At 48.0% G+C, this 17,310-nt stretch overlaps 1 protein-coding gene across 9 annotated transcripts in view; it reads left to right on the forward strand.

Moving 5' to 3' along the window:
* Window positions 1-5,935, forward strand: part of BCL11B (BCL11 transcription factor B) — a 93,571-nt gene extending 87,636 nt beyond the window's left edge. For all 9 annotated transcript variants that reach the window (XM_073800070.1, XM_073800071.1, XM_033850640.2 and 6 more), the window contains one exon: window positions 3,261-5,935. In XM_073800070.1, coding sequence (XP_073656171.1) covers window positions 3,261-5,332 — 2,072 coding nt within the window. In that variant the 3' untranslated portion in view covers window positions 5,333-5,935. The remainder of the gene's footprint in view (window positions 1-3,260) is intronic.
* The last annotated feature ends 11,375 nt before the right edge of the window (window positions 5,936-17,310 follow it).

The raw sequence follows: 17,310 nt of genomic DNA on the forward strand, positions 1-17,310 counted from the left end.
TGGTGAATTCCGGACAGTTAACTTCCTCCCGGTTGCTCCAAGTTAGAGTTTTAGCAGTGTCTTTTGCTCTTTTTTTTTTTAATACAAAAAGTGGAAACATCTGAACTCTTTAGAACACGCAGCTACATGCTTCTCAGCAGCTGCCGTTTGAGTTAAAAAATATATATATTTTAATTGGCCATTTCATTCCTGGCCTGCCTAAGAGTTTTGCATCGTCTTCTGATACCCAACATTCCTCACGGGCAGAACTTTCTAGAAAATGTGTAGCCATCAGAAGAAGAAACAGGAAGTGCTCTGGAGAGACCCAAGGAAATGAAGATGATGAAAAAGGAGATTGGGGGAAGGGAGGCGGCCCGTCATCTTAAAAACATGAGGAACCAGAGCAGCTGTGCGCAGTAGCCTGGTTAATGAGAGTGGCTGGAGCGGAGGTGAAGGGTACAGACTGCGCTTTAATTGGAAGATCTGTGACCTTGCGGGAGGTGGGGCTTCACTTGTGTTATGAGCTCCTGTACCAGAAAGGGACTTTTCCTTTATCTTCTTATTTATTACTCGTTTATTCTGCCTAGCTCCAGAAAAGGATTTGCGGAGGGCTCTAAATAGCATGGCTTCTGGCCCGCTTTCCCGTGAGGCTGTCTGAGGTGAAGAGTTCTGCTCCCCACACGCGTTAACTAATAAGCCAGGACAGGAGATGCTGCCTCCAGGAAGCTGGTGCTCTCTGCCGTAGCAGGGTGGCACGCAGGACGGGAAGGCTGGGGTGTCCGTGTGGCCTTACCGCTCCCGCAGTAAGGACCACGGCCGCCCAGGGCCTTGGGAAGGAAAGGCCCTGTTTCCAGGTGGGGAAATTCTCCCCAGGGGCTCCAGCATGGGGAACTGAATTACACAGACATACTGGGAGGAGGAAGTTGCCCAGACACCCTGGAGAAAGAAAATTGCCTCAGAAGTTCTCCTGGAGCTGTGTTTAAAAGTGAGGTGAAGCTGACCTTCGGAATTCTTTTTTCCTTTTTGTCCTCCCTGCCCCCCGCACCCCTCTTGGTCTCCTCACTACCAAACACACAGACACATGTCCTGTTGCACGTGAGCGTGCAGTGATGCCCATAGACCACCAGACCTGGAAGGCAGGTCTTGGTTTCCAGTGGTGGGTGATCTGGCCCAGTTGCTTCTGTGTCTGGGAGAATCTCCAACCTGCCCCCCTGCCCCCTGGACAGCCCGCACACACTGCATGGCTCAGGGAGGTCCAGGCCCCTTGGACCTTGGACCTTGGGAGAGGTCAAGTTTAACCTGTATGGAACTCGGGACGTTTGGTCCCAGAGCCACTTGGATTTCACTGCTAAGGGTGAAGCCCCCAAGAAACATAATTTGTGGCTGGAAAACCAAAAAAATACATCTCTATACGGGATTTCAGAAGTCCTTAATCTTCCAGGGAGTGGCTGAGATGGGGCTTGTCTGCTCCAGCCCGCCCCGTGTACTCCCCCCTCCCCTTCCTGATACGGGGGTATGGAAATTAACATGCACGTTTGGCTCCACCAGGGAGCTTGCGGCTACCGTGCTTTATCAGCGTTCAAATCTTCCAGGTACAAGAACGTTTGAAAAAACAAAAGGGTATTTCAAGATCTCAGCTGTGATGTCGTGTTCCCTTTTCCTTTCCCGGCCAGTGAGCAAACCTGATGTTGGAAAGCAGGACCTGCCCACACCTGTCCTGTTCACGTGAAGCATGAGGAGAAGAGGTTCAGGCTGGAGAAGCAGCCAGTTTCACCCGCAGGTTCAGGACGTTGGCCGCAAAAGAGGTTCTGGTTGGAAGGTCTAGGCTCCATTTTGTGATGACCCTAATGATGGACAAAGACAGGGACGTTTTGGCTCTGTGCCACCAGCGTCCACTAAGACTGGCTCCCGATGTCAGCAGAGCCAGTTTGTAACAATTCCACACTTGCCACCATTAATCCTGACCATCCTGTCAGATGTGACATTCTTTCACTCAGTGTTTCTGGCAAAGGACCTCACCCCTCCCCCTCCCCAGGGGTCTCTGGAGGCCAGATTCCACACTGTGGTTAGGGGTGTGTGTGTGTGTGTGTGTGTGTGAGGCCAGGAGAGCAATGGTGGGGGACAGCTGTCACCCAGTAGTGATGTTCATGACATGCTGAATCCTTCTGTTCCTACGCATCCGTGTTTAAATCTGACAGCGCTTTCTGCATGGCCCCTGGTGTGTGAAACCCTGGGATTTCCTGTAGTTAAAATCCCGAGTGATGCAGAGGTATCAGCCGTTTCTCGTAAAATGTTCGGGCGGGTTTCCCTGGTGGCGCAGTGGTTGAGAGTCCGCCTGCCGATGCAGGGGACGCGGGTTCGTGCCCCGGTCCAGGAGGATCCCACAGGCCGCGGAGCGGCTGGGCCCGTGAGCCATGGCCGCTGAGCCTGTGCGTCCGGAGCCTGTGCTCCGCAACGGGAGAGGCCACAACAGTGAGAGGCCCGCGTACCGCAAAAAAAAAAAAAAAAAAAAAAAAAAGTTTGCAAGGCGATTTGGTTTGATTTGTGCTTCTTAGAACTTTATTGGATCAAAGATTGCCTAGTCAGTGACTGGGGGGGGGGGAGGGGACAGTTTTGCCCCCCAGGGAGGTTTGGCAATGCCTGGAGAGATTTTGGATCCTCATGATTGGGAGGGGAGGGAGTGCTACTGGCTTCTAGTGGGTAGAGGCCAGGGATGCTGCTGAACACCCTGCAAAGCACAGGGCGGCCCCCGGCCCCCAGGCGGAGAATCATCAGGGTCTACATGTCAGTAGTGCCTTGCTTGCCAATCCCTGGTCTAGACCGTGGCCAGTGTGAAGGTAGCCCTGAACGGCTGAAATCTGCCCTGCTATCTTTTATGCAGTCCAGCCTTCCCATACTTCCTATTACTGGAATCAGGCATTCTCACAAACACATCTCCTTTGGCTTCTGAGGTGATGGGCTTAAGGACACCGTATTTTAGGGGCACAGAGGGATGTCTACCGAATTGCGGTAACTTGCTGAGGACGCATGCCTGGTCCGGGCTTTGCCAGGGCCGCCAGCCCACAGAGCAGGCTTCTTCAGCCCCTCTGCCGGGGACCTGCCAGGGGGTCGCAGGCCTGGGCCTGCTCAGAAGCCGTCCCGCTGCTGCCGCCCTCAAGGGCCGCGGGTCCCCGGACACACTCGGCTCCGGCTCGCCTCCAGGTCAGTGGCCCCGTGGTGCGCGAGCCCCCGTCCTCCGCTTCTCACGCTCTCTCTGCCTTTCCGTCCGTGTGTCTCCCCAGGTAAAGATGAGCCTTCCAGCTACATTTGCACAACATGCAAGCAGCCCTTCAACAGCGCGTGGTTCCTGCTGCAGCACGCGCAGAACACGCACGGCTTCCGCATCTACCTGGAGCCCGGGCCGGCCAGCAGCTCGCTCACGCCGCGGCTCACCATCCCGCCGCCGCTCGGGCCCGAGGCCGTGGCCCAGTCCCCGCTCATGAATTTCCTGGGCGACAGCAACCCCTTCAACCTGCTGCGCATGACGGGCCCCATCCTGCGGGACCACCCGGGCTTCGGCGAGGGCCGCCTGCCCGGCACGCCGCCGCTCTTCAGCCCGCCGCCGCGCCACCACCTGGACCCGCACCGCCTCAGCGCCGAGGAGATGGGGCTCGTCGCCCAGCACCCCAGTGCCTTCGACCGAGTCATGCGCCTGAACCCCATGGCCATCGACTCGCCCGCCATGGACTTCTCGCGGCGGCTCCGCGAGCTGGCGGGCAACAGCTCCACGCCGCCGCCCGTGTCCCCGGGCCGCGGCAACCCTATGCACCGGCTCCTGAACCCCTTCCAGCCCAGCCCCAAGTCCCCGTTCCTGAGCACTCCGCCGCTGCCGCCCATGCCCCCCGGCGGCACGCCGCCGCCCCAGCCGCCGGCCAAGAGCAAGTCGTGCGAGTTCTGCGGCAAGACCTTCAAGTTCCAGAGCAATCTCATCGTGCACCGGCGCAGCCACACGGGCGAGAAGCCCTACAAGTGCCAGCTGTGCGACCACGCGTGCTCGCAGGCGAGCAAGCTCAAGCGCCACATGAAGACGCACATGCACAAGGCCGGCTCCCTGGCCGGCCGCTCCGACGACGGGCTCTCGGCCGCCAGCTCCCCGGAGCCCGGCACCAGCGAGCTGGCCGGCGAGGGCCTCAAGGCGGCCGACGGCGACTTCCGCCACCACGAGAGCGACCCGTCGCTGGGCCACGAGCCTGAGGAGGAAGACGAGGAGGAGGAGGACGAGGAGGAGGAGCTGCTGCTGGAGAACGAGAGCCGGCCCGAGTCGAGCTTCAGCATGGACTCGGAGCTGAGCCGCAACCGGGAGAACGGCGGCGGCGGTGGCGGCGGCGGCGGCGGCGTGGCCGGGGTGCCGGGCGCGGGCGGCGGCGTGGGTGGCGCGGCCAAGGCGCTGGCCGACGAGAAGGCGCTGGTGCTGGGCAAGGTCATGGAGAACGTGGGCCTGGGCGCGCTGCCGCCCTATGGCGAGCTGCTGGCCGACAAGCAGAAGCGCGGCGCCTTCCTGAAGCGCTCGGCGGGCGGCGGGGACCCGGGCGACGACGACGACGCGGGCGGCTGCGGCGACGCGGGCCCGGGCGGCGCGGTCAACGGGCGCGGCGGCGGCTTTGCGCCGGGCGCCGAGCCCTTCCCGGGCCTCTTCCCGCGCAAGCCGGCGCCTCTGCCCAGCCCCGGGCTCAACAGCGCGGCCAAGCGCATCAAGGTGGAGAAGGACCTGGAGCTGCCGCCCGCCGCGCTCATCCCGTCCGAGAACGTGTACTCGCAGTGGCTCGTGGGCTACGCGGCGTCGCGGCACTTCATGAAGGACCCCTTCCTGGGCTTCACGGACGCGCGCCAGTCGCCCTTCGCCACGTCGTCTGAGCACTCGTCCGAGAACGGCAGCCTGCGCTTCTCCACGCCGCCCGGGGACCTGCTGGACGGCGGGCTGTCGGGCCGCAGCGGCACGGCCAGCGGGGGCAGCACGCCGCACCTGGGCGGCCCGGGCCCCGGGAGGCCGAGCTCCAAGGAGGGCCGGCGCAGCGACACGTGCGAGTACTGCGGCAAGGTGTTCAAGAACTGCAGCAACCTGACGGTGCACCGGCGGAGCCACACCGGCGAGCGGCCTTACAAGTGCGAGCTGTGCAACTACGCGTGCGCGCAGAGCAGCAAGCTCACGCGCCACATGAAGACGCACGGGCAGATCGGCAAGGAGGTGTACCGCTGCGACATCTGCCAGATGCCCTTCAGCGTCTACAGCACCCTGGAGAAACACATGAAAAAGTGGCACGGCGAGCACTTGCTGACTAACGACGTCAAAATCGAGCAGGCCGAGAGGAGCTAAGCGCGCGCGGCCCCCGCGCACCTGTACAGTAGCCCCGTCGCCAAGCGAGAGAATGCTGACCTGACACTTGCCTCCGTGTCGCCGCCGCCGCTCGGCACCCTCTGCGAGCCCCCGGGGCCCCAGGGGAGGCGGCCCTCCAACCTAACCTGTGTCTGCGAAGTCCTATGGAAACCCGAGGGTTGATTAAGGCAGTAAAAATTGTGGAGCCTTTTAACTGTGCAATAATTTCTGTATTTATTGGGTTTTGTAATTTTTTTGGCATGTGCAGGTACTTTTTATTATTATTCTTTCTGTTGAAATTCCTTTAAGAGATTTTGTTGGGTATCCATCCCTTCTTCAGTTTTTTGTTTCTTTTTTTTGTTTCTTTTTTTTGTTTGTTTTTTAAAAACTCAGTAGTAGCCTGAGCAATGACTCCCGAGCTATGTAGAGGGGAAGCATATATTTTAAATTATAATTTGGGGGGGGGGAGGGCGCTGCTTTTTTGAAATCTAAGCTAAGCATGTGTAATTTCTTGTGAAGAAGCCAACACTTAAATGACTTTTAAAGTTGTTTACTTTTTTATTCCTTTTTTTTTTTTTGTCCTGAAATAAAAAGTGGCATGCGTTTTTGTTTTTGTTTTGGGGGAGGGGGTGGATGAACAGCGGATAACAATCTTTAAAGTTGTAGCACTTTGTTTCAGAATCGGAAAGGAGATGTAGCACTGATGATGTCCCGAGTAACAGAGGCCTTTTCTGTGTTGATTTCAACTTTGCAATACATAAGGAAACCTTTGCGTGGTGGTGGTGGGGAGAGGCCCTCAGAAAACTCAGCACTGCCAGAGAAACAGGAGTTTTTGAGGGCTGCCCCCGGGAAATGGCCCAAGAGCATTCTAAAATAGTGCATTCCCATCAGATCCCGTACTTTTCTTGGAATGTCGGTGGGCCCTGGGATGCCATCTCTGCTATTTGCCGTAGATTAGACTAAATAAAATGGGCTGAGGGTACTTTTGGGGGTAGATGGTGGTGGCCTGCAGTGACACAGAAAGGAGAGAAACCAGTGGTGTTCTTTCAGGCTTCTTCTGGCTTGACAGCTTCTCTCTCTCTATCACCCCCACCACAGAAATCCTAAGTCATACATTGCTGCCAGTGACAACTGATCGTTTCCCAAGCAGACAAGTGTACTGATGGTGAATTGAGGGAAGTTACTATTCTCTCACGTAATGCACACTGATGACATTGTACGGACGGGGGGGCGGGAGGGGGGGGAGTGGGGGGAGGATCTTGCCAATTTCAGTTCCCTTTTACTGGAGAATGGGAAGAGTTCCATCCGAAGATGCCCAGCGCTACTTCCCAGGTTTTTTTGGTTTTTTTTTTTTCTATCCCATTAGGTTGGAAAGTACTAAACATTGGACTGTTAAGATTAGACATTTGAATTCTGTTGACCCGCACTTTAAAGCTTTTGTTTGCATTTAAATTAAATGGCTTCTAAACAAGAAATTGCAGCATCTTCTTCGTTTTGGCCCAGAGGTGGGTTAAACTGTAAGGGATGGCTGAGATGGAGTGTCAGTATTGCTAAGCGTGGCATTCACAATACTGGCACTATAAAGAACAAAATAAAATAATTTATTGGACAGTTTTTCTACTGCCATTCAATTTGATGTGAGTGCCTTGAAAACTGATCTTCCTATTTGAGTCTCTTGAGACAAATGCAAAACTTTTTTTTTTTTTTGAAATGAAAAGACTTTTTTTAAAAAAAAAGTAAAACGAGAAAAGTACATTTCTTTAGAAACAAACAAAGCCACATTTACTTTAAATAAATTTTCAAAAATCCTGGTTGAAGACATGAAAATGCCATAAGACCCAATCAAATGAAGAAATAAACCCAGCACAACCTTGGATATCCATTAGCTGAATTATCCTCAGCCCCTTTTGTCTGTGGGACAACGCTGCTTAGATGTGGAGTGGAGGTGATTTACTGCTGAATTAAAACTCAAGTGACACAAGGTACAAGTTGATATCGTTGAATGAAAAACAGAACAAAAACAATTCAGGAACAACGGCTAATTTTTTTCTGACGTTAAATTTAGTGCACTCTGTCTTAAAAATACGTTTACAGTATTGGATACATACAAGGGTAAAAAAAAATTGTGTGTATGTGTGTTGGAGCGATCGTTTTTTTCAGAGTTTGCTTAATAGGTTATAAAAAGATGCCACAGTGGCTGCGTGTATATTGTTTTCTTTTGGTGACGGGGTTTTAGTATATATTATATATATGAAAATTTCTTGATTACTGTAAAAGTGGACCAGTATTTGTAATAATCGAGAATGCCTGGGCATTTGACAAAACAAGAAAAAAAAAAAAAAACCCTTTTTTTTTCCTTGAAAATGTTGCAGTAAAATTTAAATGGTGGGGTCTATAATAATTTGTTCTTGTCACAGTAACTGTAAAGTCGGAGTTTTAGTAAATTTTTTTCTGCCTTGGGTGTTGAATTTTTATTTCAAAAAAAAATGTATAGAAACTTGTATTTGGGGATTAAAAGGGGATTGCTACACCATGTAGAAAAAGTATGTAGAAAAAAAAGTGCTTAATATTGTTATTGCTTTGCAGAAAAAAAAATCCACATTTCTGATCTGTACTTATTTTCCTCCTCCCGCCTCTCTCTGGAATGGATATTGGTTGGTTCATATGATGTAAGCACTTGCTGTATTTTTACTGGAGCTTGTAATTTTTTAACTGTAAGCTTGTCCTTTTAAAAGGATTTAATGTACCTTTTTGTTAGTGAATTTGGAAATAAAAAGAAAAAAAAAACAAAAACAAGCAGGCTGCCATAATATATTTTTTTAATTTGGCAGGATAAAATATTGCAAAAAAAAATTTGTATGTTAAGTCCTATTGTACAGGAGAAAAAAGGGTTGTTTGACAACCTTTGAGGAAAAGAAACAAAAGGAAGTAGCTAAATGCTTTGGTTCACAAATCGTTTTAGTTGTATATATTTTTGTCGGAATTGGCCTCTACAAAGGACTGTTCGAATAGGGCTTCACTCTGAATGCCCTGAACCTTGCATCAAGGCTCCCTGGTGTGGCCACAGCAAACCAGATGGGAAATTCTTTATTTGTATTGAGTGGAAAAATCAGTGTTTGTCAAGGTATAGGTACCATTTCACAGAGCCCTCCCTTTCTTTAAGAGGCATCTGTAAAAGATGTCAGATGTAGAGGAGAGCCCAGAGCATCTTCCTCCTCTGCCGTCACCCTGCCCTTCAGAGCAGAGAGAAACGCAAGCTGAGCTTTCTTTAGTCCTTGAGAAAGCATTAAACAAACAAGCAAACAAAAATTGTAATAAAGGGAGCTAGTGTATCAGCTAGGCGCGGGTGACGTGATCTGTGGCTGGGGCCAGCGCAAATCGGATTTCAGGAAGGAGTCCCCATCACAACCAGGACCTTTTATCCCTTGGAGAGTGTTGGCCTGTTGTCTTTCTTACCTGCGTTGCTGCTTTTCTCTCTGAAACCTACATTCCGTCAAGTTTCCGAATGCCTAGGGCCTGGGACGAATTCGGTGCCTTTCCATAGCTTTCTCTTTCCTTCCTCTGTGTTTCCTCTCCATCCTTACGCCTCTGTCAGTCCTTTATTTGTTCTTTTTGTTTTTATTCGATTTATTTCTCCCTCTCTGTCCCCCCCACTCCTTTTTTTTTTTTGTAAAGCCAAGTAGCTTTAAGATAATAAAATGGTGTTTTTTTGGATGAGGGAATAATACGTTTTTTAAAAAATACCTATATCAGGAAGCCATTTTTTATTTCAGGAACTCTAAGAAACCATTTCAGGTTACGAAAGTATAACCAAGCATCCTGTCGGGCAATTCTTTACCAAATGCAGAAATCTTTCTTCTGGGCGCTTTTCTGTTTAGTATGCCCTTTGCTCCTTGCCATTTACCTTTGCAAAGTAGAAAGAAAGGGAGAGGAAGTGGAAGATAAAGCTGAGATGTCCATTTCCTACCTGCTTGATCCGAAGACCCAGGGGCCCGTCCTTTCCTCCGGATGCCCTGGGAAGGTCCTTTAGAGCCTCCAAGGCGATCCTCCTGTAGTTAACAAAAGCTAGCCAGCTCTCACCAGCTTCCGCAAAGTCACCACGATTCCAGGACTAAGCCATCCTAAAGCACAAAGATTTTGTCTCTGTCGACTGCAGAGAAATGAGCATTTTGCTTCTCTTTCATGTTTAAAAAGCCAACACTGAAGCAGATGACCCAGTGAGAGAGGCCCCGAGCCTGGGGGACCCAGCTGACCCTGCCGGTTTCCACACTGCCACAACTTGGTTCAAAGTTGCCACAACTTGGTTCAAAGTTGCCCCAAATTGGAACCTGCCACTTGCCATTTGAGGGTCTTTCACGGGGGGAGGAGGAAGCTGAATTCCTCTAAGCAAAAATGTGAAAAGTAGGGAAATCAGCCTTTCGTCCCTGTCCTAAGTGACAGTCAAAGATTTTGTGGAACACAGGCAAACCCATGATTTTGGTGCTCTTTGTATCAGCTCTGTGAAGCAAAGTTACATTGAGTTAAGTTGTTTGCATTTGTACTGGCAAGGCGAAATATTTTTATTACCTTTTCTATTACTTATTGTATGAGATTTTGTTGTTTACTTGGAGGTTCTGTCTTTTACTACAAGTTTGGAACTATTTATTATTGCTTGGTATTTGTGCTCTGTTTAAGAAACAGGCACTTTTTTTTTTATTATGGATAAAATGTTGAGATGACAGGAGGTCATTTCAATATGGCTTAGTAAAATATTTATTGTTCCTTTTATTCTCTGTACAAGATTTTGGGCCTCTTTTTTCCCTTAATGTCACAATGTTCAGTTCAGCATGTGTCTGCCATTTCATTTGTACGCTTGTTCAAAACCAAGTTTGTTCTGGTTTCAAGTTATAAAAATAAATCGGACATTTAACTTGATCTCCAAACCTTGTCCTTTTCTGTGTCATTCAAGGGTAGGGAATGGACAGCTTATTTCCAAGAGTGACTTAAAGGTCTTTCTCCATTTTTCTCCTGACTCAACCCCTCCCTGCTGTATTTGGGCGGACAGGAAATAATGCCATGAGAGACCAACAGTGCTCCTCGTTTACCCCTGTGAAGCACTGTGATGTGGAATAGTGGTTCTCCATCCTACCTGCACATTGGAATCACATGGGAATTTTTCAAAATTCCACTGCCAAGGCCTCACCCCAGACCAATTTCTATCAGAATCTGGAGGTGAGATCCAGGCATCAGTATTTTTGAAAGTGACCCAGGTGACTCTTACACAGGCAAGTTTGAGAACAAGTCGTTTAGAACTAAAAGCCCTTGTCTGGGAATGACAAGGCTCAGGTCTAGTATAATTCAGCTAACGTTTCCTGAATTCCCAGGGAGAGCCACTGGGTGAGGCACCGAGGGGTCAGAAATGAGTGGGACAGAGACCCTGCTGCTCTGGGTCCTTGGTCTGGTCTGGTCCCCTGGGGTTCCCATCATGAAGGGAGGCTGTTGGACTAGAGAGCATCTCCACCCATCCATGGGTTTTAATAGAATCACACAGGAGGACCACCCTCCCTCCCCCTGTGCGAGAGGTTGATAGAGTTGAGGATGCCTTCTTTAGGGATAATCTCAGATCCGGAGGAGGAGGCAATGTCTTTCAGAAGGAAGTAGCCTTTAGCTTGGCTTTTCCCCCTGCTGGGCCCAGAGCAACTGACAAGATGGAAGAGGAAGACGGCAGCTTTCCTTTGGGTTTCACCCACTTAGGAAACTGTTGCTTTCCTCCAATGAGTGAGGGTCAGAGCCCACCCCTGCGTGAAACGGGATCAAAGATCCACTGGGTTCTCGACCACTCTTCCTTTTCTCTGCCGCACTCTGCGGCATGTGGGATCCTAGTTCCGCAATGAGGGCTCGAACCCACGCCCCCTGCAGCCGAAATGCAGAGTCTTAACCACCTACCAGGGACGTCCCCCTCGACCACTCTTCTTATGTTTCCTGTTCTTCAAGACACAAAGAACATTCCAGTCAAGTCACTTTTCTGCAAACTCACTGGGCACCATCCACAAACCAGGTACCAAGGTAGGCAACCTGGGAATCTTCGCAAGGAGACTGCAAAAAGTGAAAACACTGAGCCATGCTTGCAAAGATGCTGTGTGGGTTCTGGCCAGATGATAGGAAGAATGAGGGAGATGTGTTCCTCTGTGTGCTGTCTTCAAAAAGTCACCATGCTCCCAAGGCCATATCTAACCAGCGGATGAATAGAGGTAGGATTTAAAGTCCAGCACTAAAAACGGAGTGGGTAGCCATTCAGGGCAGGTGGCCTGCCCTGCTTTCTAGGGGTGTAGAGAATAAGAATGCCCCGATAAGAATTCTCTTCTTTTCCGTAGGTCCTGCCTATCCCCCACTGACTTGTGATTTTTCCCGCCCAGAAAACGGTGTAAATAGCAGAACTGAAGTGGTCAGTTGCTTTCTGATAGGGATACACGGAGATGTGGTCATTTGGGGAAGAACCTCCATCTTAGGGTTGAGGAACAGACATCTAAACTGAGTAAAAAAAAAATACGCTTGGGATGATGTGTGAATGCCTGATATTCACACTCATGGCCTGTCCCTTCCCTCAGCCCACTTTGGAGATCACCAGCAGGGCAAAGGAAAAGCTCCATTCAATTCTCATTGTCCCATCCGTAGCTCTGTGACCTCAGGCCAGTCCTTTCCCTTTTCTGGGCCTCAGTTTTCCCACCTGTAAAATGGAGAGTTAAGGTGATCTGGAAGGAACCATTCTGCCTTCAGTTGCCGTGTGCGCACAGAGTAACAAAATTTGATGGGCAAGTTAAGGTCAGAAATGTGCCCTATTCAGATGACAAAACACAGGGTGAGAATGGGTTCTCAAGAACAGAAAATCCCATGTTTTTGCTGGTTTTACCTCGGGGTCTTCCGCCACCTTGCAAGTCACAGGGTCTCCCCATTTTCTAAGCGGTCCCGAGGACGTTGGGGACCTCAGAGCAGGCTGCAAAACAGCTCACTCTTCAACTGTAAGTTCAGCAATTAAAGCTAGAAAACATCTTCTTCTGCTTTGGAGTTAAAACTAGATGAATAGAACTTTTAAAAAAATGTTAATGTGATGAAATATATAATGAAACGCATGTAACTTTCAAGCCAGGGAGGATCAAATTCTGACTCTCTTGTGTGCAGGTGAAATCTTAGTCACTAATTGTCTGCTCTGTCTAGCCTTCAAAACAATTTTATAGCATTCTGGTTAAAGATCATCTAGGATGCACTGAAGAAGTCAAAGCAGGTTGAGCTCAAAAGTCTATTTAATTCCCAAAGCAAAGACTGAGCTGGAGGTCAGACCTGAGCACACAGGGAGGTCTAGGGCCTGGTCTTTGCTCTCGAGGGACTCCTTGTTTAATGAAAGAAATGCATTATGAAACAAGGCTGCAGGATGGGGCAATGTGGGCAGTGAGAGCAGCCCAGAAGAGGGAGCAACTCATCCGCTGGGGGGAGGGCAGACTAGGGAAATTGTGCTGCTCCTTGAAAGATGAGTAAGGATTCACTGGGAAGTTGAGGAGAGGTGAGGGAGAAATGGCATGTCTTGCAGAGGGTAGGGAACAGGAGAATGCACGGATGTTGGGAAAGCACAGTGAAGCCCATGGAGAAGCAAAATCTTATCGTTGGCTGGGACCCTTAGAAGTCATCTATTACAAGCCCATCTAATATAGGAATCCTCTCCCAAACCCTAAATTATAGCACATCCATCCATCCATCCATCCATCTGTCCGTCCATCCATCCATCCACCCTTCCATCCTTCTATCTATATATCCATTTATTTATCCATCCATTCATCCATTCCACCCATCAACCATTCATCCATCCACCTACCCATTTATCCATTCATCCTTCCATTCCATTCCATCCATCCATCCATCCGTCCTTCCATTTATCCATCCAGCCAACCACCCACAAGTTATTCACTTAATAAACATTTATCAAAGACATATGCTGTGTCACATACTCTGCTGGGAAGTTACAGATCAGTAAGACTCACCCCTGCCTTCCAGGGGTTTACCTTTCAGTTGCCAGGATGGGACATCCATCCATCTATTCAGTTATTTATTTCCTTAATGACCCTGGAGTTCCTGCTGAGTGCCCCATGCTCCTAGACCCTGGAGATGTAGTCCACAGCATGGATGACTTCCAGTTAGCTGGGGAGGCAGTGAGTGAACAGACAAGCAGGGTTCTGTCTTTTGGATGGGAACTCAGGGTCCAACATGAGGCTGGGGGAGACATTCATGTCTTCACTACAGATTAGAAACACAGTCCTTGCCCCATTGTGTCCTGCTGCAGTCCAAACTGTCTCCCTTTACTGTGATCTCTTTCTCACAGGCCACGATGAAAATATACTTGTGTTTCTGTGGCCTTTTATAACCGAAGATGTAAAAAATAAGAAATGTCTAGTTTGGGACACATCCAGGATGTGAACGCAGGGGTCCTGTCTAGAGGAAGTGGGTGGTCTCCCTTCCAGTCTAAATCCCATGATGTGATAACAATGCTGGCATGTCGCTCATGGGACAGGCCATATGGAACTTTTTTGGCACAAAATGCATTGCAGGCTGAAGTTTCCAAAGGGTAGGCAGGTCTTCCAGCAAAGCCAGGAACTACTGAGGATCGGGGATGGTGTCTCCTTCCTCCTTCTTTCTTCATAGCCCTTCTTCCTCCTTCCATTGACAAGATTGTACAAAGCATCTACTCCATGGCCCACGGTACAGTGTGGAAACAGATCCTAGGAACTGGTAAGTGAAAGGAAGAAATTAAGTGGTAGACTGCAGGTGACACTCCCAGCCGTTCAACCACTTTTGGCACTCAGCCTTTTGGCCTGTGTTTGGTGGTGTAATTGAGGATTCAGTTTTGTTACCTCTATCGTGTTTCAACCACGTTCCCCTTTTTCCTTCTGAAAGCTCTGGGGTAGTACATATCAAGGGCTTAATGGTATTGTGATTATTTGGTTTGGTCATGTTATTCTCAGCAACTGTACTAAGTATACTCGTCAGCGATTCCTAGAGAGAGGAAGAGTTATATGCTTACAGATGGTCACTCTGACATGTCATTAAATTCTTTTGCAATGATTCCACAAAGCTCTGAGGAGGCCAATAGGAAACATAATAAAATATAAGTAAGCGGCAAAACGTCAAGACCAGAGAGAAGAAAAGATAGAGCAAGGCGTCCGCACCTGTGTACAAGTATATCATAGAGACGCAGGCTATACGGTGCCGCACTGAAATCATAAGTGTGAGTCTAAGCTTCTCACTAGCCAAAGGGAAAGAAGAAGCATAGACACGCTGCTTATTATTCATGAAGAGAACTTCCAGCCAATGACATGCATGACGGCCAAACGTTGGAAGCAGCCTCTGTGTTCAATAAAAAAGAAGTGAATGATTGAAAAAGACTTTGTTCAAATGGAATGTTTATATCCATTTAAAATGAGGGGGTTGACTTTGGTAATAGTAGAAAAACTGTATGTGAGATAATGCTAACTTAAAAAAAATTTCGATTGGAATATAGTTGATTTACAATGTTGTGTTAGTGTCAGGGGTACAGCAAACTGAATCAGTTATACATATACATATATCTACCCTTTGTTAAGATTCTTTTCCCATATAGGCCATTACAGAGTATTGAGTAGAGTTCCCTGTGCTATACGGTAGGTTCTTGTTAGTTATCTATTTTATATATAGTAGTTTGCATATGTCAATCCCAATCTCCCAATTTATCCCTTCCCTTCCCCCCCAGTAACCATAAGTTTGTTTTCTACATCTGTAACTCTATTTCTGTTTTGTATAAGTTCATTTGTACCCTTTTTTTAAGATTCCACATATAAGCAATATCATAAGATATTTGTCTTTCTCTGTCTGACTTACTTCACTCAGTATGACAATCTCTAGGTCCATCCATGTTGCTGCAAATGACATTATTTCATTCTTTTTTATGGCTGAGTAATATTCCATTATATATATGTACCACATCTTCTTTATCCATTCCTCTGTCGATGGACACTTAGGTTGCTTTCATGTCCTGGCTATTGTAAATAATGCTGCAATGAACATTGGGGTGCATGTATCTTTTCGGATTATGGTTTTCTCTGGATATATGCCCAGGAGTGGGATTGCTGGATCATATGGTAGTTCTATGTTTAGTTTTTTAATGAGCGTCCATACTGTTTTCCATAGTGGCTGTACCAATTTACGTTCCCACCAACAGTGTAGGAGGGTTCCCTTTTCTCCACACTCTCTCCAGCATTTACTGTTCATAGATTTTTTTGATAATGGCCATTCTGACCAGTGTGAGGTGATATCTCACTGTAGTTTTGATTTGCATTTCTCTAATAATTAGTGATGATGAGCACCTTTTCATGTGTTTTTGGCCATCTGTACGTCTTCTTTGGAGAAATGTCTGTTCAGATCTTCTGCCCTACCTAATGTTAACTCTTAAAAGAATAGAAAATGTTCATATGCTATGATTCCAAATTATCTAGCTAAACGTGTGTGTGGCTATGGAAGTATGTCAGATGTGGCTGCTTCAGGGAGAGCCTCATTTCTCCTACCTTTTCCAGAGTTTCAGGAGGTTAGTGCTATTGCCTTTGCAACTGAAAATATTCAAGTGAATAATGTGTGTCAGAGAGGCTCTAATAAATGTCTCTCCAGTATTTGCTCTCTCTTGGAGCCCTTTGCTCTAGCAAATGATTTTCTAAGACATATAAAGGCTCCATACAGAATTACCATTGGGCAATTTGGAAATGCCTATACATCCCTAAACCTAGCGTGGATCACAACACAAGCAAACTTGCCTTTTTTTTTTTTTATTAATCTCTGACATAATGTCTCTTCTAGAAAATCATCCTCAAGAAACTATAATTCTGTCACAGATTTAACTAAAAAGACGTTCACTGTGCTGGAAATCTAGAAAATGCCCCAAACACGGGATGAGATAAGTAAGTGACGGAACATCCATGCAATGGAATATTTTTTCAGGCATCAAAAATAATGCTATTGGATCGACCTCAATGGCACTGCAAAGGTGTTCGTGGTGGAATGTTAGGTTTTAAAATAAACACATTACAGGATCTGTTATATACTTGTGATTTTATGAAGACACATATGAGTCAAAACAAGTGCCAGGAGGAAATGCGTGGGAAGGATACTGGTGGCTGGTTCTGGATTACATTTTAGTGGGACCCTTCCGGCTGCATGTGGAGGGCGGACTGTCATGGACAGGAGGTAAAGCAGGTGATGGAGGACAGAAGATAGTAGTATTTTGTTATGGCAGCGTGAGCTGATCGAGACACTATGTCATAGAGTTATGATGAGGCTGCAATTAATAACTCTTGTAAACGTGCCTCCATATCCAGTGAGCCAACCACTTGGAAACCTCTGAGCACCTGTAACTGGGCTTATGACTGTCCCCTTTCTTAAAGAGGACCAGAACTTAGACTCTCACCAGAGTCTGACCACTTGTATCCTTCAAGATGTCCAGTTCTCTCTGAATTTCACGATCTACCTCATTTCCAGGTACAACATCACAAAACTGCACGAGCAATTAACTTTTCTCTATGGCTACACCTAAAATGGGGTTCATTATAATGTGATACTTTCATCTGCCATGGATGGCCATTTCTAGGGCTGGCTACAAAAACAAGTATTGTCACTCAACAATTCTCTCAACCATGGCCAATGAAAACAAACAAAAAGTTTGTTAAAGACACGTTCTGTTATGTTGTTTGACATCCTTCGAACACAGTAGTTTGATCTCTTGCTCAGCTCTTTGCATCATTCTGAGTTCTCTCTGGTTTGTTTCCTCCAAGGACTCTCATGGATCTGATGCCATGATGGTTTGTGATTTCGGATTGTGAATTCATCTTTGTGGGTTCCCCCTCTGGGTGAGTCTGATGACTTCTGCTATAAAAACGTCTTTCAGAACACATTACTGGCTGCTTCTGTGGGACCCCAGCAACTTCAGC

The sequence above is a fragment of the Tursiops truncatus genome, chromosome 2 (assembly GCF_011762595.2).
Source record: "Tursiops truncatus isolate mTurTru1 chromosome 2, mTurTru1.mat.Y, whole genome shotgun sequence".
Taxonomy (NCBI): domain Eukaryota; kingdom Metazoa; phylum Chordata; class Mammalia; order Artiodactyla; family Delphinidae; genus Tursiops; species Tursiops truncatus.